The sequence below is a fragment of the Arvicanthis niloticus genome, chromosome 1 (genome assembly GCF_011762505.2).
Source record: "Arvicanthis niloticus isolate mArvNil1 chromosome 1, mArvNil1.pat.X, whole genome shotgun sequence".
NCBI lineage: Eukaryota > Metazoa > Chordata > Mammalia > Rodentia > Muridae > Arvicanthis > Arvicanthis niloticus.
Genome location: NC_047658.1, coordinates 30295307 through 30318317, shown reverse-complemented (window position 1 = coordinate 30318317; position 23011 = coordinate 30295307). Strand labels below are relative to the sequence as shown.

The 23011-nt window shown below is 41.6% G+C and overlaps 1 protein-coding gene across 1 annotated transcript in view; it reads right to left on the bottom strand.

Moving 5' to 3' along the window:
• The window catches only part of Atp10a (ATPase phospholipid transporting 10A (putative)), a 164124-nt gene that overhangs the window by 61822 nt on the left and 79291 nt on the right, over positions 1-23011 (bottom strand). Inside the window, 1 exon segment of the mRNA XM_034521047.2 lies at positions 21306-21510. Within this exon segment, the coding sequence (XP_034376938.1) occupies positions 21306-21510 (205 nt within the window).

Below are 23011 nucleotides of genomic sequence, written 5' to 3'. Positions count from 1 at the left end.
ATAATATCTTCTGGGAGTCTACAGAATATTGTAATCATATGTCTAATAAGAACTTAATACCAGAATAAAAAAATAACAATCAAAACCAAAAAGAGTCAATGAGGACACGAGCCAATTGTGTGGCTCACACCTTTTAGCACTCAGGAGGCAGGGAGATTGTTGTGAACTCAAGATCAATCTGGTACCAATAAGTTTCAGGCAACTCTGAGCTGCATAATAAAACCCTGTGTGACCAAAAAGAAAAAAAAAAAATCAAGTTAAAAACAAAACAAGAGTAAAGAAGTAGAATAAGCAAACAGGCAAAAGGCACCTAACATTGGGAAAACCAAAAATCACTGGTAAAATTTCTGATCTATGAAAACACCTACTCAAAGAGTAAAGTTAGCAAGGAAGTGGAGAAACTGGAGCTTCTGGGCATCACAAGTCAGAGAAAACAGGCAGTTCTCAAAGGCTGAACACAGAATCACACAGGGCAAATATATAGACAGAGAAGCAGGTAAATTGCCAGGGGCTAGAAGATGGAGAAATGGACTAGTATTTTTCCTATACTAGAAAATATTAGCTCCTGACTAGTATTTTTATGAGTTCGTTTGAAATATGATAGATTTTAAGGGGAAAAATGTGCTAACACTATACAATACCTGAAAGAAATTTTTATCATTAAATTGTACATTTAAAATGACAATGTGGCAAATCATATCTATGCCACCACAATTTAAACTTCTGGAAGACTTGTGCCCTGCTGGTTGGTTGCAAAGTGGCTTAGCCCTTTTAGAAAATTTCCCAACTGACCAAGTCAGTCCACATCTGATTTTCTTTTTTGTTAACCCCATACTGTTATTACCTCAAATATCTATCAACTACTGAATAAATCAACACAATATATTTAGACAACTGAATACTACTAGCTATAAAAAAGGAACAAACTATTCATCCACACAATGTAGCCCAACTTCTAAACATACATACTGAGTGAAAAATAAAGCCAGGCCCCAAATTTACATACTGTATTTATACAACTTTCTAGGAAACCCCAGTCTTAAGTGACTTAAAGATCAATAGTTTGGGGACACAGGAAGGAGTGCAGAAAGCTTCTCCCAACTTGAGGGTGACTGTTGTGGGGTTTCTCACTTTTGCCAGGGCTCATTCATGCACCTGCACACTTTCACTGTGCACAGTCGGCTATGTGTCAACCTCACCACATTAAAACAAGTACAAAGGCAAGAAGTTGAAAGGGGTAACACGTATGTGTGTGTGTTCCCACATGTGTGTTTTTCCTTGGTGGCACGCTAGTTTTCCTTTTATATTTTGAGAAATTCTTAAGAGGAAGCTATAAGAGCTGGCTAACAGGAGCAGCACTGTCATCTGACCAGTGGAGGCTAGCTTCCTCTTACGGAGAGTATGTCTTTAAGAACATCATTGCTTTCCACTTCCAAACACTTACGAAGGGATCAGACTTACCTGCGTAGAGTCTAGATTTAACTATCCAAAATCTAAAACACATGTGTATATATTTTTTTTGTTATTGTTGTTTTGTCTTTTTTTTTTTTCCCAAAACAGGGTTTTTCTGTGTAGCCCTGGCTGTATTGGAATTTACTCTGTAGACTAAGCTGGGCCCAAACTCGGGGATTCACCTTCCTCTGCCTCTCAAGTGCTTGGATTAAAAGCATGTACTACCACTCTCTGACTGTGTATGTAATTTCTTAATGAAATGATTGTCAGTGGAACTGGGTTTCTTTTTTTTTTTTTTAATTCTAGCTAATAAATATAGCATCTGTTTATTAGATTCAGGGTATTAGCAACTGGTAAAGCTGACTAATTCCAGATGACAGCAAGGTTCCAGTTAGCCGCAACTCCCTTCACTTCATCTCAGGACTCACTTTTAGGGCACTCAGACTTTCCTTGTTCCTCCCCACACTGGGTGTGGTGGTTTGAATAGGTTTGGGCCCCATAAACACATGTGCTTGAATGCTTGGCCCATAGGGAGTAGCACTATTAGGAGATGTGGCCTTGTTAGAGTACGTGTAGCATTGTTGGAATAAGTGTGTCACTGTGAGGTCTGCTATGCTCAAGCTCTGCCCAGGGTGAAACACAATCTCCCAATCTCCTTCTGGCTGCTTTCAGATCAAGATGTAGAACTCTCTGCTCCTCTAACTCATGTCTGCCTTCAGGCTGCCATCCTCCCTGCTATGATAATGATGAGCTAACTTCTGACACTATAAGCCAGCCTCAGTCAAATGCTCTGCTTTATAAGAGCTGCTCAAATCTGCCTTTCATTGACTCAAATCCTCCCCCATCCCAAGTCATGTAAACTCATCTTCCAGTCTTCCTCTGCTTGTTTTCCACTGTGACCTCAGCAAAATCCAGAACATACAGCATTTAGCTGACAACTAACTACTCACAACCGTACTACTTTTATACTGAACAAAAGCTATGTTCCTTTCGATTGCTAGAGCAAAACATGGGATACTGGGTAAGAATACAGAAAGTCGAACATCACAGAACCCACATGTAGTGAGGTTCTTTGCTACTTCAAAATACGCTGGGGGGGGGGGTTATGTTCCAAGACAGTCTTCCTCTTCTTATAAAACCACAAATATCACATGGGAGCTCTACCTTATTTAGTTCTGATTTCCTCCCAGAAGCCCTACCTCCAAATAGCATCAACACAGCAAGTTGGATAGTTTTTCAGCAGACCTTTCAGGAAAGATATTCAGCTACAGCAAACCATACTTTAATCTGTCTCTGATCCTGGGGACAGCACAGGCAATTTTGTTTAATTGATGTAGTACATACAAGGCAACTGGACCACATAGACTGCATAACTGGCCCCACTTAGGGACAAACAAGAAGCTAACATCCCTCTCTGTCACTATTCCTCTTCCTTATCTCTCTCATCTCCTTCAGTGTCCCATTTGGGGAGTGAAGGAAGGAGGCTCACTTCCTGAACCCTGCTGTCCGTGCTGGTGTACCCTTCAGCCACTCTCATCTTTCACCCACAGCCTACAGAAAACACACTGCTAAGATCAGCACTTGAGCCAAGCAGGCTTCAGTAACTTTTCCTGCACAAGATGATTAAAACAGTTTTCAACTGGCCAGCCACACACATTCCTAACCCTTGTGAGGATTAAAATGAACAAACAAAAGGAACCCTTTTTGCGTTACAACGGAACAAGACTCATATAGCAAGTCTACTCGGCCTACACTCTCAATGCTTCCCAGCCTTCCATGTGTTTTCTATGGGATGAGAGTTGTCCTGGCTTGGTGGTCCTCACAAGGCAGAGAAGGGGTCCTTGGGGCCTGCTGAACATAGAGCTAGTGGGGAGCCCTCCTGTCAAACCTACAGCCATTGATCACATGAACTCCACCAAGTTCTGCAGACCAAAGCAGAGAAAAAACAAAAATAGAAAAACAAAAACAAACTAAAAAAAATAAATAAATAAAAAATAAAAAACTGAAGCACAGAAAGGGGATATGTTCAGAGTTTTTAAGCTTGAAGACTTCTACTATACTCAAAGGTAAGGTCTATTTTGTCCAAAGTCTTCGCACTGGGATTCTGATTATCCCCCAGTCAGACACATGTACAAGTAGACTCCAGTAATGTGTGACATCATTACCTGCACATTTATTCAAGGGCCTGCATAGGGTATGTACACTCAGCTAGTGGCACCTCAATTATCAGGGAACAGCAACCAGGGCTAGGCCTTCTGCTGATACTTATTTTAAAATTTATCCTTAAATCTTTCTCCTTTTAACCTTCACAATGGATATAAAATATGGCAAATTATAAGTGTTTGGGGCCAGAGGTGATTTTTGGTTGGGATTTCTTTTTATATTGAGATAGTTACATAAACATTATGATATATCTTGAGAATGGGCTCAAATCTAAACACAAAATTCATTACATTTCATATATAAGTTATATTTTGAATGCACTTTTGTAATTTTTTAAAAAGTAATTTTGTTTATAAAATGAAGTTTTATAAAATGTGATTTTCTACTTATGGTGTCAGTGATGCCACCAAAAAAGTTTTAGGTTCTGCAGAATTTTGGATTTTTGACTAGGAATTCTCAAGCTGTATGCTAGTCTTCTGACTTACAAAATAGTTGGGCTTGCGTGCACATGGTCGAGAGTTTGTCTCCCATGTATAAGGACTGGGGTTAGATCCCAAGAATAACAGAAAATTGAAAAATGGTTTAACCTGACATGCATAATGTAATTTACAAGGAAATAAGCACTCAAGCATTTTTTCAGATTGGGGTACATGACAGGAAAAACTGGAAACCACTGATTAAGTGTGAGGGCAAAGAACAAACCAGCCATACAAACCCAACTGGAACCTCGGATCTCTCATGTGCTGGTTCCCTAACAATTAGACCCACCTTCCTTGGCTCTGAGTTGGATTACACACTGAATTCCTTCTGTGGGGTGAGCACTGACAACAGGATGATAGAAAGAGCCCCCAAGTAAGGGTTACAGGAAGACAACGTTCATGGGGAAGGTCCAACCCACATGGAACACCGAGAGCAGAACATGGGTGAGTGGGGCTTACTAGGACCCAGAAAAAACTCTGCAAAGAGAGGTACTTGGGCCTTCCTTCACTGACTGACTTCCTTTTGACATTGATAAGGTGTCCAAACTGGCAAAAATCCAACCATTACTTTGGGTGCAAGAGCTTGGAGACACCAAAGCTCTTACTGTTTGACAGCACTTGACACCATTCAGGCACTTTCTCCTGGAAAAAGAGCTCACACTTTCCACTCACAGCCACTTACAATATTGCAGTAGCACCAAGAGCTCCAACCAGTCCCGAGATAGCTAGCTGTGTTAGGGTAAACTGTCTACTAGACAGAGATGGGGCTCTGACCATGTCTGTGGGGGATTATCTTAATTAATTGAGGTGGGAAGACCTGCCCACTGTGAATGGCACTATTCCACAGGCAGGCGATCCTGGGTGGTTAAAGAATATAAAAAACAACCTTAGCACTAGCGTGTACATAGGCACTGATTTCTTCTTCTGACTACAGACCTAATGTGACCGCCCTTTCATGATGGGTTATTAACTTGGAACTGTGAGCTATTCAAGGTTTCTTTTGCCAGAGTATTTTATTACAGCAGTAGGAAAAGAAATTATGATCATCCCCCTAGCCTTGCTACAGAAGGATAGGATACAGTCATTATATTGCAGTAACAAACCAGGGTTGAACTGAAAGCTTCACCCTTTCGAGTCTGAGTCTCTTCTTTCCTGAGGAAGCTGGACCTATGAGTGTAGTGTGCAGAAAGGTTGTGTCTCTCTCACAAGTGAACCTTATATTCTTGTGTGTTGTTTGCATTTGTAAAGCCAGTAACAACTTCACACCTGGCAACTGCTAAGAGAAAATTTAAAGCACATAGTGGTCACAGCGGTTGTGACAACTGGGGTGTAGGTGCACACTCATTCTGTTCATTCCTATCTTACACCATCCATTACAAGGTCTTTGCATTTTTTCATAAAATACACTACATAATGGAAGAGGGCAGAAGGAGACTCAAGAGACCTTGTGGTCCTACCATGTCCCTTCATGCCAGAGTCCTGGATCTGGGTGAGAACTGACTTGAATAAAACCTCAGAGCCATGCTGTACCTAGGATTCACTCAGCCCCACCTACTGCCCAGCTCCATTCCCCCTAGGCAGTGTATCATTCTTCCCTTTTCTAATCCCATTCCATTTAGGGTCAAGGTGGGAGGTCAACCATGATGATGGTGGCCCTCTAAAGGTATCTCTGGCAGAATGGTCCTTCTATCAGAGCCCTCAGCTGGAGTTTCAAAACACCTTTTCCCCTTAACTTCTCATACTGTCACCAAGAAAAACACCACAGAACACCAATGACATGCATGTGAGGGATGACTGCATGAGTGAATTTGAGTGGGTGTCCAAGTCAAACGCGGTTGCTGTGTGTGTCTGTCCTTCTTAAGGAAACTGGACAGAATGCTGGCTGCAAGCTTGTGACCAGGACATAGCAACACACACACACACAAATGGTTCTGCAGCATCAGCTCTAAGAAGGTTCACCCCAGCAAATAGGCTCCTCGTGCTTCATAGAATACTGTTGCATAGCAATAGGTTCTTCCTACAAAGATCAATTAATAGTCAACATGAACAAAGCATACCAAAAGACAATTGTATAGAAAGCTCTTAAAATTTACTTGAAATAAAGCTTTTCAAAAGCACTTTTTTTGTAAAGTATAATCTCTCGGGGGGGGGGGGCATGCACACACGCACGTGCACGCATGCAAAAGTGTCTTAGTGAGTTATGGAAGGAACAGGAAGGCAAAAACAGAGGGATGGCTATTTCACTAGTGCCTAGAAAGCAGGGCAATAAACATGGAGCCCACCTCTGTCAACATGAGCCTCACTGCAAAAATGCTGTCCTGCCCTGTGCACAAGACATTCATAGATTCCTAAGCAAGTAAGGGTCCAGTGTGATTCAACCATCTCCTGCTCAAAAGTCCTACTGAGCAAAGATCCACAGCCCTGGTCAGGTCTCATCCAATACCTAGACTTGTGAGACTCTGTTTTTGCTTCTTGGACTAAGAAGTCCCTTTGTCACAAGCAGCACAACCTGCCCGCACAGATGGTGATGTTCACTGATAGGGTAGATCCTTCTTTACTTCTCTGTCACTTCACCTGCAAGTTCAAATTTGCTCTCTTTGTGGCCCTCAGTGGGCAGCTCCTTTGTAAAATGGTGTTTCCATAACAGGAATGCTGAATACCCACAAATACTGTGTTCAGGATGAGTGACACAAACATGAGAACCCCATTTTGCATATATTAAAACAGAGGCCCAGAGAGATCAAAGCACTTCTCTGGATCAACACATAGTCGATGCAGGAGACAGATCTCACAGCTTACTATTCCATCTCACATAACTTCAAATGCCACCCAATCAGGCTCCTCCTTAGGCTCTGTCAATACCTTCCTTCCCATGCTCTTCCAGTGAGCCAGCTGGAAGAGGCAGAAAGACAGGCAGCCACAAGCCACAGAAGGTGTGACCTTACATGCACAATATAAGGGCCAGGGCTGCAGCACTAATTAGGTGAGAATTAGGTGTCCAGTGCCAAACACTTAAGAGCCAGACATTCTGAAAAAAAAAAAAAAAAATCTCTGTGCTCTGTGGTGTTAAGTGTAGGCCAGGAGCTCAAGGCCTCTTCTTTCTTGATATTCTGGTCTCAGCAGCATAAAAAGGCTTTGGTCTGCTTCAGTTCTGCCTAACAACTCAGGTTTCTTACCTCAAGCACAAAGGGTTTGGCCTTTGATTTTTGTTTTTATCTGTTTCTCCTATAGGGCCTGACATTCTAAAGTGCTCTACTAATTTAAGACAGGGAAGAAACCTTTTAGAGCTATGTGTAGACACTGGCCATGTTAGCTCCTACTCCCCCCACCTACCCGACCCTGCTCTATCCACTTCCTAGTCTAGGTTAAAATGAAAGTGGGAAACAAAATATGCAGCAAGGGCTATCTCTTTCTCCATGCCACAGCCACATCACCACACATTCCAAAGAGCCCCAGTATATACCATTGTTCAGTGTGAGCTCTGGTATACTCTAGGCCTTTTCAGCTACTTTTCATCCTAGTCTGCCCAACTGACAGCAACATCTGTTTTTCCCGAATATTTAATGTGCTGTACAGAGGCCACATGGAGTACCTCAACCATCCAATCCCCTTAAACCTCAAGGGGTCTCCTTATGGCCCCTGCCCCATGTGTATTAGGAAGGAAGTCCAGTTCCCACATCTCTCAGGGAAGCAGACTCCTGGAGCCCAGGCCCCACTATTCTGCAATCTTGGAGCTCACTATGTGTGTTTAATCAAAAAGGGTCACAATGTCTCTGCCAAACCTCTGGGAGAACAGCTAGACTGAGGATCAGAGCTGTCATTTAGTGACATCAAGTTACAATGCATGAACCACAGAAAAGTATTTCAGAAATAATCTAGTGAGGGTTTTGTCAATATTTTAAATTAGTGCGGACTCCTTTTCAAATCAATGGCCCCAAGTGAGCCACATAGTGTTGTATTATGTGTAAAGAAATGTATATGCATAGACATTTTGCTCTTCCTAGATTCTTGGCATGCACAGCTTCCTTTCAGACAGGCTGTTCTCTTCTGCAGCATATGACAGTCATCTTTGTGCATGGTAAACAAATAACCTGCTCTGCTCTGGTCTAGAGATCCATTCCTTTATTTCACCAGAGGGCTCAAAGTGCCTTTTTCTAGTGAAATTCTTGAGCCAGAGTTCTAAGGTCAGTGCTATTATTTAGGCATGACTTTCTGGCAGCAGCTGCAGCAAAACATGGACTGACTGCAGAGACAGACTACATAGCATGATGTAGCACTCTTGGGAAGGCAACTGAAGAAGCCAAGCTGTTGTGTTCAAAGTGCAGGAGAGACCAGACACAGCATATAATATAATATAATATAATATAATATAATATAATATAATATAATATGTATTCATATATACATACACACAGACACACAGACACATACATACATACATACATACACACATACATGAAATAAAACAGGTAGGAAACAGAAGGCTCATGCCTCAATGCTGGGTTTCCTGTGTGACTAAAAAGTGAGAGTCTAAAAAGTGAGAGTCTAAACCTAGCCCCTTGCTTGTAAGACAAGGAGGCAACCACACAGTGCCTCAAGCATGGACCCTTTGGAACCCAGAGAAACCTCAGGACATGACCCACCTGACAATAATGGGTCAAAATGTCTATTCCTGTTTGCTACAGGTAGTCAAGGAGCCTGCTGGGTCTTGTTGGGGATCAGGTTCTGATCCCACTAGCAGTAGCTGCTGTGTATGGGTAAACAGTGGCCACCATTACAGGCAAAGTGTCCCTGAACACAGTGGTGAGTGAGACTCCAGATGCAGGACTGAGCTTGATCTTGATCGAGAGGTGACTAGGCCTTTAATAAAATGCTGTCAGACAAGACACAGGCCAGTAGACTGGAGAGAGGTCAGAATTAAACTTTCCCCACTACTCATGCCACAGTTAACTGAGGGCATTGGGTAGACAGTGTAATCAGAGGTAAATTGTTCCCTTTACTGAAAACAGTACTCATGCTTTCTAATGTTCTTATTTCACAGATGTAGACTTAAAAATAAAGGCTTATAATGGGGCAGTGGGGCAGGGGCCCAAGCCATAGATGTGTCCCAGTCCTCGAGCCCAGAAGCAACCTGCCTACCTCCAACACCAGGTCACGATTCTAAACTGACTCTCAACAGATCTTTGCTCACTATTTTTTCATTAATAACTGTGGGAACAAAGCAAACCAAGGCCTGGTTCCTTTTATAATGTTAAACAAACACCAACTAGGAAAACACATGATTCTCTTCCAGTGGAAATTAGTCTTCCTTCAAGAAAACTCTACAATCAAAAGTAGATTTTAGCCAGGGGTTAAAAGATGTTATTTCTACAGAAAGTACTTGGTAAAAAGATTTTTCTCTCTTGGCTACTAATACATGGAATTTGACACATTTCTAAAAACAATAAATAAATAAATAAATAAATAAATAAATCCCTCTAGCACAAGTTCTAAAAGTTGTTCCACCATGAATTCTTGTTCCTTCTGATGCTCTGACATTCATAGATTTTAGTAATTAGCATAATAATACACTCACAGTCAACTTTTTGGGAGAATGTAGCTATATATTACTGAGCCAATGTTCTCCTCCACTACTATTGACATTTCCAGCCAGAAATTTGTCAAGAGGAGGCACTTTCTACCTCTGGGAGCTGAGTAAGCTGAAACGAGCTCTGAGAGTTCATGGAGATGACCAAAGTGACACTGCACACAGAGTAAATTTCCCCTCTGAAAATACACTCTGACAGTTGAATTGTGCCCCTTACAAAGTCCTATGTAGAACTACCAAACATGACTGTATACATGGATCAAGCCTTTGAAGATGTGAGTTAAGATGGAGTATTAAAGTGGGCCCTGACTCATTGTGACTGTCTCCTTATAGAGACAAGAGATGAGGTCACAGAGGAAAGAGCCTGTGAAGACAGTAAAGAAATGGTTACCCACAAGCTGAAGAGAAAAACTCAGAAAAAAAGAAAAAACAAAGAAAAAAAACAACAACAACAAAAAAAAACCCAATAAAAACAAAAAACAATCCTACCAAGCCCTGGATCTTGACCCCTAACTTCAAGTCTCCAGAACTCTAAAAAATAAACTCAGATTTAAACAGAATGTGTAATTCTTGTTTTTAGTGATCTAAAAAACTGTGTGGAGGAGACCTCAACTACTCTGCCCATGACTACAGCTGCAATAGCTCTTAGAGCTGGCAGCTGACACATGTCAGCAGGTGTCTCCTCCAGACTGAAACTGAAAAATAGCGGAGATGACTGAGCAGTGCTGGACTCTGAGGTCTAGAAGCTGGGATATGAACCGTGAGTATCATCCACACCATCACATGAGGCATCACTTTCTCTTGACAAGCTGCCTTTCTCCTCCATTCTTTTGGACATTTTCTGTTAATATTTAAGGGGTGAATTTCTATGTGCTTAGTCTATGTTGGAAGACTTGAAACCACTCAGGTTCCATAGGGCCATAATTTTGGAAAGACTAGTAGACCTGGGTAGCACAGAGCACTTCTTGCTGTTTCTATCACAGTAGCACTCCAGGAAAACCATCTCTGACCTCAAACTATAATACCAAGCTATATATATATATATATATATATATATATATATATATATATATAACCAGCATGGTATTGACACAAAAACAGATACAATGATCAGTGAAGTTGAAGTGAAGACCCAGAAATCTACAGATATATGGACACCTTTTATATAAAGAAGCCAGAAATACACACTGAAAAGAAAACAGCATTTGAAACAAATGGTGCTAGTCAAACTGGTTGTCTGCATGTAGAAAAATCCAAATAGACCGATACTTATCACAAAACTCAACTCCAAACAGATCAAAGACTTCAAAATGGCCAGACACAGTAAATCTGAGAGAAGATAAAGTGTAGAATAGTCTTGAACTCGTTGGCACAGGAAAAGACTTCCTGAACAGAATTCTATTGGAATATGTACTCAGATCAACAATTAATGAATTCATGAAACTAAAAAGCTTTTGCACAACAAAGTACAGAATCATGCAGACAAATGTGCAGGCTACAAATTTTTCCAACTCCAACTCCTACAGAGGACCAATATCTAAAATATATAAAAAAATTAAAAATAAAACCTGACCACCAAGAAAACAAATAACCAAATTTAAAAATAGTATATAGATCTAAAGAGAAATCTCAAAAGAAAAATGCAAATGACTGAGGAATGCTTAAAAATGGTCAAGATCCCTGGTTATCAGGGAATGGAAAATCAAAGCATCTTTGAGAGTTCATCTTACCCTAGTCAGAATGGCCAAGATCAATGAAACAAATAGCAAGTCATGCAGGCAGTGATGTGGAGTAAGGGGAATATTCATCCATCCCTAATGGGAATACAAAGTTGTACAGCAACTAGAGAAATCAGTCTGGGGGATCCTCGGGAAGCTAGGAATGGATCTACCTCAAGATCCAGTCATACTACTCTTGGGTATATAGGCAAAGGAGCCTTCATTCTATTACAAAGACACCTGCTCATCCATTGTTTGGTTGGTTGGTTTGGTTTGCTTTTTGTTATTTTGTAATTATTTTTCTGGCTCTCTTCATAATAGCTACAAACTGGAAGAAAACTAGATGTCCATCAACAGATAAATGGATAAAGAAAATGAGGTACATTTACACGAGGGACTATTACACTCAGCTGTTAAAACAATTAAATTATGAAATTCATGGGTAAATACATGTTACTAGAAAAGTCATCCTGAATGATGTAACCCAGACCCAGAAAGACAAATACGGTATGAATTCTCCTATATGTGGATTTTAGTTCTTAAGTAATTGATAGACAAGCTACAATCCAAATAATCACCAATGTTATATAGAGAGTAAGGTAGTAGAGGGGAGGGAGGGATCTTCTGAGAAAGTAGAATAGACAGTTAAGGATGGATTTGTATATGGATGGGGATGGAGAAAGGGAGGAGAAAAGAGGAAGCAAGAGAGCAAATACAGAGAAGGATGCTAAAACTAAGGGCCATATGAAGGATCATAATATAGTAATATAGTAGATACTTCCTCGAGTATATACATGTATAAAGGAGATTAAAAGGATATCACCAAATAAGACGGGAGACAGAGCCCAGCTGGACATATCCCATTAACAAAAGAAGTTTCCAGTCTGGACTTGGGTACATTTAATTGAGTTGTTGGCTAATGGAGTCCCATGGGAATCCCCAGAAAAACCAGGCTCTTGCCAAGACTAATTTGTGGCTCTCCACAATCTGACAGTAAGGCCCTATTGATGAAAATGTACATAACTCATTGAATATGGAGAAGTCATGGGTTAGTGTTCATGGTACTGGAAGGTGCTCTGTACATGACATAAGGGAGAAATATAAGCACCAACCCAGGTACAAACCCTTTAATCTAAAATGTTTTCCTGCAGCAAGATACACTGGGACAATAGTAATGCAAAGGTTGTGGGACTACTGAACACATATCTTATTGGAGTCAAAGTCCATTCTATAAAATCCACATCCATTGCTACTTTGATAGCCAAGAACCTGAGACTAACTAGGTCAGGGCTCCAGAGGAAAACCAAAAGAACACAGCAATAAAATGAGTCCTAGTGACAGTCTGCTATACTCAGAATAGTGCCTTGCTCAGCCATCACCAGAGAAGCTTTCTTCTTTCACAAATGGGAATAAATACAGAAACCCACAGCCAGAAAATATACAGAGAATGAGAGACCTTGAAATACTCCATATAAAATGGGAGGTCTCTAACAAATCCCTTCCCTCAAGTCTCAGAGATCTCTGTGGAAGAGGAAGTGAAAAGTGTGTGAGCCAGAGTGGATAGAGAACAAGGAAACAAGGCCTTCTAAACACAGCGCAAGGGATGGACAAAAACTCAGAGACTGTGGCAGCGTGCACAGGGCCTACACAGGTCTGTGCCAGATGGGCCCCTGGAGCTGAAAAGAGAAGTGGGCACATTATTGACCCAAAAGCTATCTCTAACCCAAAAGCAAAGGAAAACTTAGTTTTTCTCAAAGGGAGTCTCACTGAAGAAACAAAACACTCTTAAGGGCAGGCCCCATGCCCAGAAGTAGATGCTCAACACAAGATGAATTCAGTGGCATCTTTGGAAGTCTTTGTCTCATGATGTTGAGACAGAGCATCTTTTTTTTTTTTTTTTAAACCAAAACAACAAACAAAAAACCTTTTATGTCCTTTGCATGTGTATGTTTTAGCTTTCTATTTTGTGTTTTCATGGGATTCCTTTGTATGCAAACATGTGTCTCTGCATTCTCTTGTGCTTTTTCTTTGGGTTTTTCTCCCCCTTTTGTTTTGCGTTATCCTGACTTGTTTGTTTTGTTTTAGCTTATTGTATTTTATTATTGTTCTTTATATAAGCATATCAAGAGACAGAGAAGGTATAGGTCTGGGTGGAGGGAAGATGGGGATGAACTGGGAGAAATAGGGGGAAGTAAAACTATAATTTGGATATATTGTATGATTAAGTCTATTTTCAGTATAACAAAAAAAATAAAATAAAATGTCAGTGCACACTTGGGAAAGGGTGCAGCACACAGTGGGTGAAGGGAGTATAGCTGGCCCTGCTAGAGGGTGAAGGTATCTTGCCACTTTACCAGAAGATGTCCCAGTGTAGACTGTAAGTATCCTCTAAATGTTAAAGCAGTCTCCTGTGTGATGCCATTGGAACCTCATAGAATCGCTAAGACATTGGGCCAGGTGTCACTGGGAAACAGTGGGACCACTGACCTCTTCTTCCTCTTTTCTTTCTGGCCACAGGTGAGGGAGTTTGCTCAATCTGTGCTCCCAGTGCAGCTTCTGAACCCACAGGTCGTGAACCAACCCCTCCCAAACGATGACTCAAATAAGCTTGTTTGTCTCATCAGCTGGTTATCTCAAGCATGTGTTTCAGTGAAAGACAAGAAGCCCAGGCTAGTCTCAAATTCACTATGTTGTTGAGGATGAGTGAACTCCAGATTCTCTTTCCTGTTCTTCACCCGTCAAAAGTGATTTTGATTTTTGATGCTAGGACAGACAGGCTGATTGTAGTGTTAGAATCTGACCTTGCATAATCCCTCTCCAGCCTTTCTAAGTGAAATGACAACAGCCCACAGTACATAGGGTCTCCTGAGCCAAGGCTTCAGAGTCTACTCTGGAGAATTTCCTGCCTAGTGGTCAAGGCTCCTCATACTTGATAAAGGCCGGATGAGCAAAGCAACCAACTATTTGATGTTTTGTCCAAAACAAACCTAGATCTGTAAGCCTTTGAAGTTGACCTCAGTTAGCCTTTCTCACCACACAATGAAAAGCTTACTTTCAGCCCATGACAGGTGCCACTGATGAAAGTCAGTCACTCCAGGTAAACAAGAACTGTTTGTTCTTTTAACTCAAAGACAAAGCTTAAATTCAACATTTGCTTAATTGAATCTTTGGAGTGGGAAGCAAATTGAATTACTGGCTGTTGATCTCAGGGCTTTATACAACCTAAGTGTCCACAAGTGAAAGAAAGAGGCAGGGGAGAGAGAGAGAGAGAGAGAGAGAGAGAGAGAGAGAGAGAGAGAGAGAGAGAGAGAGACAGAAAGAGACAGAGACACATACACACACAGAGACAGAGACACAGAAAGAGACAGATAGAGATGGAGAGACAGGGACAGACAGAGACAAAAAGAAAGACAGAGAGAGAGAGAGAGAGAGAGAGAGAGAGAGAGAGAGGCAGAAAGAGACAGAGACACATACACACACAGAGACAGAGACACAGAAAGAGACAGATAGAGATGGAGAGACAGGGACAGACAGAGACAAAAAGAAAGACAGAGACAGAGAATATCTTTAAAGGGCTCTGAGCCAATTCCCAACCTATAGATCTTTCCCTTGATGTCCCTAAGTAACTGATTTTGAAGCTTAGGGGAGGCCATTTGTCATCAGAGTCAGTGACACCCACATTTCTTGGCCTTTAGGAGGTGAGGAACAATGGGGAATAAGGCATTCTGACACATACACTTCAGTATGAGTGACAAAAAAAAAAAAAATTGCTTTACTGAATCTGACAGGCTAGAGAAGTTTGGTTTCCTCCCAGTCTCAGATTAGTTAAGATTCTCAAAGGGCCCTTAAGTCACTCTTCAGCACATGAGTCATCCATTAGCATAAAGTAGAAGGCTCTGAATTCATCTCACTATTGAATCCCAGTTTGATCTTGTCAGATACCATGATTCTATCCACACCTGTGTAGGTGACAGCTTTTTTTTGAAGTCATTTTCATGCCTTGTAAGGTCTGGTTCACATCCCCGTCTCACAGCTCCCATCTCCTCTCCTCTACCTGTGGATGGGTGACACTCCAAGACTCACTCTCGCCACAAGAACTGAAACATAGCTTTTCTCTTGGAGGCAAACTAAACAAACCACGTTAGAAAAGGCAGAGGTACACTGGTAGAGCTCAGAAACAATGTCTATAACTAAAATACAGTGAGCTGCTCCCTGCTATGTTCTGTGGACTTAGGGAAGTCTCTGCCGACAGGGTACTCTGCTCACAAAACAACTGGGAGACAAATGACACCAGGAAGGGCCCCTTCAACAAAAAGCAGACTGTTATTTAGTCCACTCTGTAAAGGGTGGACAATCTGGTCACACTGACCTAAGGCTTGCATTCACAGCCATGTCAAGGACAAGACTGGATAATGTTCCTCAGAACATGATCTGAGAGACCCACTGTTTCTAGAACACAATGTTATCAGTGCAGGAAAGATTACTTATTGTTCTGTAAATTTAAAAGTAATACAAGTCAGATATGCTGGCACATGCCTGTAATTCCAGCACTAAATAAAAGTAAAGCAGGAAGAAGCTTGAAGTCAACCTGAGCTACGCAATCAGGTCTTGTCTCTAATACTAAAATACAACAAGCAATACAAAATATTTGTACATACTCATGTACACACTTTCTTGTGTACAGACACACACAAAAACATATACATTCACACCACTTATAAAAAAAAAAACAGTATCAATTGGGACAGATCCACTCAAGAAAAACCATCACAATGCATACCTTCAGTAAATCAACTGACAAAGAAACCACTCATAGAGGGCTCTTCTCCAACAGTAGCAGCCTCTGGACTGCCCTGCCCTCCTCTTCCCACCACCATCTGAAACTCCAATCGCAACCCCGTGTTTCATGACCCTACTTCTGTTTTGATATTTCCACCTACCGCTTACCATTTCAACCTCCCATGGGATTCACTTCCTTACATAGATGATATGAACACCAGAAGAAAATGCTTCTAGTTTTGATTAATGCAAAACTAGGGTCTCTTGGTATCCAAACTTGGCAGCTCTTTGTGACCATGCCTTTCAGATACTAATAGACATTTGCTGACGTGAATCAAAATTTGCAAAGTTGTATACGACTTGCGATACTTAGAGAATACCTTATTCTGCAGAGCTGTGTATGCAACTATGACAGGTGAGCTAGAACTTCTTCCCTGGGCTTCGGTGGAGTTGACACAGCTTCAGGCCAGGCCTGCATGTCTGTCTGGGTGAATGGTTAGTGAAACCCAGAGAAAACCTGAATGCTTCTGACCCCTCCCTGACGGTTCAGACAGCACCTACTTGCTCCAGCTCCACCGGGACAAGCAGTTTGAAACATAGTAGGCAGAATATCTGCATTTGCCTTATTTATCTCTCACACTGGTAACACCATGAGATGATCATTATTTCTTAGAATCCATTTTTTAGAATATAAAAAAATTGTAAAAATAATGTTTACTGGACCTCAATGGCAAAAGCATTATAAGAGAACTTAACAAATGTGATGCACAAATCTGAATGTAATTTTTAGCAGTGGGATTCCTTTCTGAGTTCTTGGATGCTATCAGTAAACTCCAAGCTTTAAACCAAACATTTCTCATTAAGTCAAAAACTCCAAGCTTCCTCTGACAGAGCTTGATGATGGAGCCATCTGCCCAGTCTGGACCCTCATCGTTATATTAGGTCTGAGTGGGGCATGACCATCACCTTCTACCCATCCTATGGCCCCTCAACTATGTTCAGTTTGATTCAATCATCTTCATTAAACAAGCACATTTCCACCTCAGGGTGTATGTAGTTCTGTGCGACTGCAACAGAAAGCTAGTTATCTTAACATTCCTTCTAACCTTCAGATTACCTTCAAGCTCCTCTTTCTAGAAACATCCCTTGACTGCTGAAGATAGGCACTTTCTCCAGTTTTAGGCCCTAACAGAAGCATCAGCTGGTGGATCTCTTTTTCACAGTCAAAACAGATGAACACTTCATCTAACATGTATGAGTGTGTAGGAGAAGTGCTAAATTCTACATTGTCAGTAGAGGGCGCTGGTGGAAGGTGGAGGAGTAAATGACTAAATCCTAAATCCAGGTTTTATGTGTGTGTGTGTGTGTGTGTGTGTGTGTGTGTGTGTGTGTGTGTGTATGAGAGAGGGGAGGGGGATGAAGGGAAGGTGGAAGAGAGGGAACTTCAAGTCACTTAGCCACACTTTCTCCATGATCTGTTTCAGGGTAACGAAACATAAAAACTTCCGTGGGCTAGGCTGCTTCTCCATACAACCTCACCTTGCCTCTCATACTCAAAGACTAGGTAGAGCTCCTTGGTGCCACTGTTTAGAAAGCATCTGGCTGTCTTGATTATGGCCCATTGTAGCTGTCAGGGATGTCCATCTCAGGAGCACAGAGTGTAGCCTCCTCAGTGGCCAATGACCAGAGGGTCTCTTGGTATCCAAACGTGGCAGCTCTCTGTGATTCTCTGCAGTAGACTTCCAGGAAGTTCCAAAAGTACAGTTCCGCATGAACCCTCCCCACCGCCATAGGCTATGAAATCCCCTGAGTAGAAGCCTGTGTTTTATCTTAGACCTGCTACTTGCAACAGCTACTCCTCTACCTATCAGTCTTCGATGCTTATCTCACATTACGTTTGCATCCCATGTGCGCTGGAGTTTTTGCTCTTCAGCAGAATACCTGGCCAATGAGACAGGCATCCCGTGCTTCATTACTAGCGCCACAAGAAGACATGAAAATCCTTGATAGAGTTTCTCGGATGCAATCATGTCTCCTGACTAGAGACTCTGATGACACACTCATCCCATGTGAAAACAGCAAGGTCATTGGTTACTAAAGAAATACAAACATAAAAACCCCTTCTAATTTAAGTTTTCCTCCAGTCTATTCCTTCCAATTTACTATCTATCAAATGGGTAAAATATTTGATTCTTATATAAATCAAGATCTGGTCCATTCTTCATCTTTCTATGATTTAAAAAGAAAACAAAACAAATAAGCAAGAAAAAAAGAAACACTTAAACAAAGAGAACTTGCATACTGCTTTGAGAGGCTTGCTTGTCAGTTGTTGGGCATTTAAACCCAAGGATTTATGACTTTTTACTTTCAGTAAACAAAATAAATACTTAAATTCCAGAATTGCAGTGTGTAAACAGTAATTATGAAAATGAAAAAAAATTCATCCATATGAAGACCAAATTGTGCATACATCTTGAAGTATTTTGCTTCTGTCCAAGAAGCTGTTACTAAAAAATATCTAAATAGTTAGTTTGACCCAATTTGACTAGCTTGACTCAGTTCTATTTGCTTCCTCAAGTCTCTCTAGAGGATGATGTAACCTTATGTATTAGTTACTTTTCCTGCTGTGACAAGCACATGACAGACAGTAGCTTGAGGGTTTATTTCTGCACTTCCACAGATACAGCCTACCATGGCAGTCACGGCCATCATGACGGAAGACATGTGAAGCTTAGTCACACACATGACATCCAGAGTCAGGAAGTGGATCATGATGGATGCCTATGCTGGCCTTGCTTTCTCCATTCTATTCAGTCCAGAATCCCAGGCCGTGGGATGGTGTCGCCCACAGTTAAGGTGGATCTCTCACTTCAGTGAATCACATAATTCCTCACAGACATCTCAATGATTTGTTTCCATGGAGATTCTCTATCCCATCAAATTAAAAAAAATTAATTATCACACCAACTTTGAATCTTAAGCATCCCACTTACTATGCCTGACTTGTTTATACAAAGCATGATGGAGCTATGAAGGGTTGCAGCTGCTGCCCGAGAAGTAAGCGGGGGTTTAGGTGAGTTCAGAAGTTGAAGAATAAAAGACATGAGATGAGTAAGTTCTTTGGAGTTAGCTAAGGAAGCAGTCGGGTGACCATCCTTGCCAGCATGTTAAACATGGATACTATACTCTTGCCTCTGCATTTCATCATCTTTCCCTCAGCCTCAGATACTCACACCTGTTCACTTAAGTCTGCCTTACCCTCTACACCAGACTGCAGTACTTCTCTGCTGCTCTTTGTACCCGATCCCACCTCTTCCTTCCTCCTGGTGAGACACTGAAAACTGGAAGGGAACTTGTGTCCTTTGCAACTGTCTTTGCAGCATAGTGTTAGCTCCCCATGCATCATCTACTGGAGAGCAGGCAGGGGTTTCATGTTCTAGGACACAGTGGGCCAGGTAGAAAAACTTAGACATAAGCCTGACTTACTGCCAAGGCTTAACACACTGCCCTGTATGTGGACCCACACAACTACCAAAGGAAAGCATAATGATCAGGCAAGGTCAGAAATTGCATCAAGGAGCCCCTAACAAACAGGCTTGGCAAATTTCTTGTACTTGGATGAAAGTGCTCCACTTAAACAGATGATTGTGCATTTTTGACTGGCATGTGTATGTGTGTGTTTGTGTGCATGTGGGGTGTGTGTATATGTATGTACATATGTACTACTCTATATATGTTTATACATGGACATTACCTTTCTCATGGTTATTTTGTTTTTAATAATGTCTTCTTACATGGCCCACCTGGGCTTTGAGCTTTCCATCTCCTGCCGCCGTTTCCATCAGCCCTGATTATAAACATGCATCATTACAATATAATAATTTTTAAATTTGATGTCTGTGGTTTCATAAAACATATTTGGCAGAAAATCAGAGCGGTTTTGTTGTTGTTGTTGCTTTTTGTTTCTTAGTCAAATATAAGTGAGGAAATTGTAATAGAAACAAGGAAGAGCAGGGACACTAAGGCAAAGGCTTGTAATGAAGTGACATCCATGGAGGCAGCTGGCTCAAACATTCCTGCCAAAGGCCTCAGCAATAGTCTCCCTTCGAGGCCTTCTCAGAGTGTGAAGTGGTATTTCTGCCAGCGATGGTGAGTGAAGTAAACTTCAAGACATTGCACGAGTGGGAGGCAGGGCTACTAGACCCTCAGCAATCCTGATCAAGGAATCACTTCCTCAACAATGCCTGCAGTGCCTTCCTTAAGATCCATAAACTATCAAACAATGCCAGTTGCTAAAACCAGCCCCACAGACACTGTTTCTAAGTCCTATCTACTAGAGAAGTGGATAGGATGACGCCATGTGGCAGAAGAAATCTCCAATGGTATCTCCTTTAAATGCAGGACCCACTTCCTTTAACTACTTTTCAAAGCATCCTCAGTACATGTGATGGCCAGACCTGAAGGAGTGACTCAGACAAGCAATGTGAGATAGAGTAAGTATGACCAGGAGGAGGTTTCCTCACTTCCTTTTAGACACTTCCGATGTCTGGGGGGCTTGTATCTCACTATTTCACTCAGTGTTAGCATTGGATGTCCCTTCACAGACTTAAAAGGGGCAATCCTTTCTTAAGAACACCTGTGGGAAAATCCCTTGGGGATTCTGCATTTCTTAGCTTGTTTGTGAGTAAAACCTCCCTGCCTACTCCCCACTCAACCTCACTCTTAGCTGTTGGTTAACACATCTAAGGCAGAGCTCAACTTTGGAAGCCCTGAGGCTGAACTGAACAGGGCCTTTGAGGAGATAATGTTCCCAACCTACAGGGGAACAGGCCGTGACTCTGCTATGCCACCATTTGGTGACCTAGCACAATGACTCAGTAAATGTGGACTGTTTCAGAGTGTTTACCACAATTCTTCAAAGACTAAATATCATTCTGAGAAACTCATTAAGTGTATACTGGAAATCAGTCAGAAAAAGCTGTTTCCCCACAGGATCAGATTAAGCATAGGCTTAGGCAGGAAGAAGGGCTATCAGACTCTTGGTTAGTAGGAAAACTGGTCCAGCCCAATGATAGAGGCTTTCAAAAGACTGATGCCTATCGTGCTCTGAGAATGCAGACCACTTACAAGCTCCGAGAAGCCACGGACCACTTGCCGCCGCTTCAGGTTGGTCTCTCCATCCAGGTTAGCAGTCTCAATGTGGCACAACCCATCAGGGTCACTGGATGACAGCAGCAAAATGTCCGCAGGAATGATTTCATTGCAGCAAAGACGGACAAAGTCGCCCACTCGGATTTCTTTCCAGTATCGATTCACATACTTCTTTTCTTCCCTAGTGAGAGAGACTTTGGTTAACATGGTTGACAAGGTCCAACTATGCTGAATTTGGCCGATGAGTACTTGAGAGTCATTTAAAAATTATTTCTACTTTTTCACAATAAAAAGTTCAGGCTACAAATACATATCACTCTATTTGAAATGACCGGAATGGACAGAAGTATAGGGATGGATTGAAGAAAGTTACTGTGGCCAGGAGGTAGGGAGATGGAGACTGACTAGAAGGGTGTGCTTTAGGGCTAACAAAATGTTCAGGAGATAGACGATGATGTGGGCGCTCAACACTGAGGATACCATAAATGCCACGGGCTTCTTCCCTTGAAAACTGTCATAATGACTATTTCCACCCTTGTGCCCCAAAGAACCTAAAGCAAGAATTCATAGACATCATCTTATGTTCACTGTGGTATGACAACAGCCACAGTGTAGAATCAACACCTCCTCCCACTGATGAACAGGCAGACAAATACAGTGCACTTACAGTGCAATATTACCCATTATTTAAGACAGAAAGCTAGAATGCAGATGAACCTGGAAGACGTTGTGCTAAGTGAAATGAGGATTCTCAAAAGGACTATCTTATGCCTCCACTCCCGAGGGACCTAGACCAGGTACATGTACAGAGAAAGAAAGAGATATAGAGTTACCAAAGGCTAGAGGGGGAGAAAAATATTTCTTCATGGATATAGCTGCTACCTGGTGATGATAAAGTTATGGAAATAGTGATGACTGTTTAACTGCACAGCATCATGAATGCTGCCAAATTATACACTTAAAAGAGTTACAATGGCAGATTTTGGTATGTGCCACTTTTTTTTTTTTTTAATTTCAGAAATGTAACTTAATTGTAACGACAATCATTATGTTATGTTTATTCACCAGAAATAAAAAGAACATAATTTGAAAACTTTAAACCCTGTGAAATAATATTGCACCTCTTTTAACAAGACATTCAGTGGTCTTAGAGTTCTTGTGTGGGGCTGGGAAGTAATCTCTGAACAATGCCACAATTCAGTGACTGGTCTGCAAAATGGACAGGAAACCAGATCCAGCCTCCCCACTGAATCAAGAAGAAACCCATGACACCAGCTACAGTCACCAACCTCTGTAACCTTCAGGATGTGCTATGTCATTCATATGACCACTGGAAAAGCAAACTTCCACTCCAACACAAATGTCACTTTTAACAGTTTCTTGGATGTTAACTATAGAGTGTAGAAAGCTGTCTGTGAATACTTTCAGCTGCCTTAAATTCCACACTGGATTTGAGGAAATCCCCACAGACTTCAAGGGCTGCCTGCTACAGGTGTCACCTTCAGCTTCTTCTGTGCGTCCCTTCCCTGTCTCTCTCTTCTCTTCTTTCTCAGTCTGGGTCACTGTTTCTTGATACAGAAGCTGTGCAGCCCAAGCTGGCCTCAAACTTCTGGACTCAAAAGTTTCTTTTCTGGACTACCCCAGAAACTCAAGTAGCTGGAACTGCAGGTACACGCCACCAC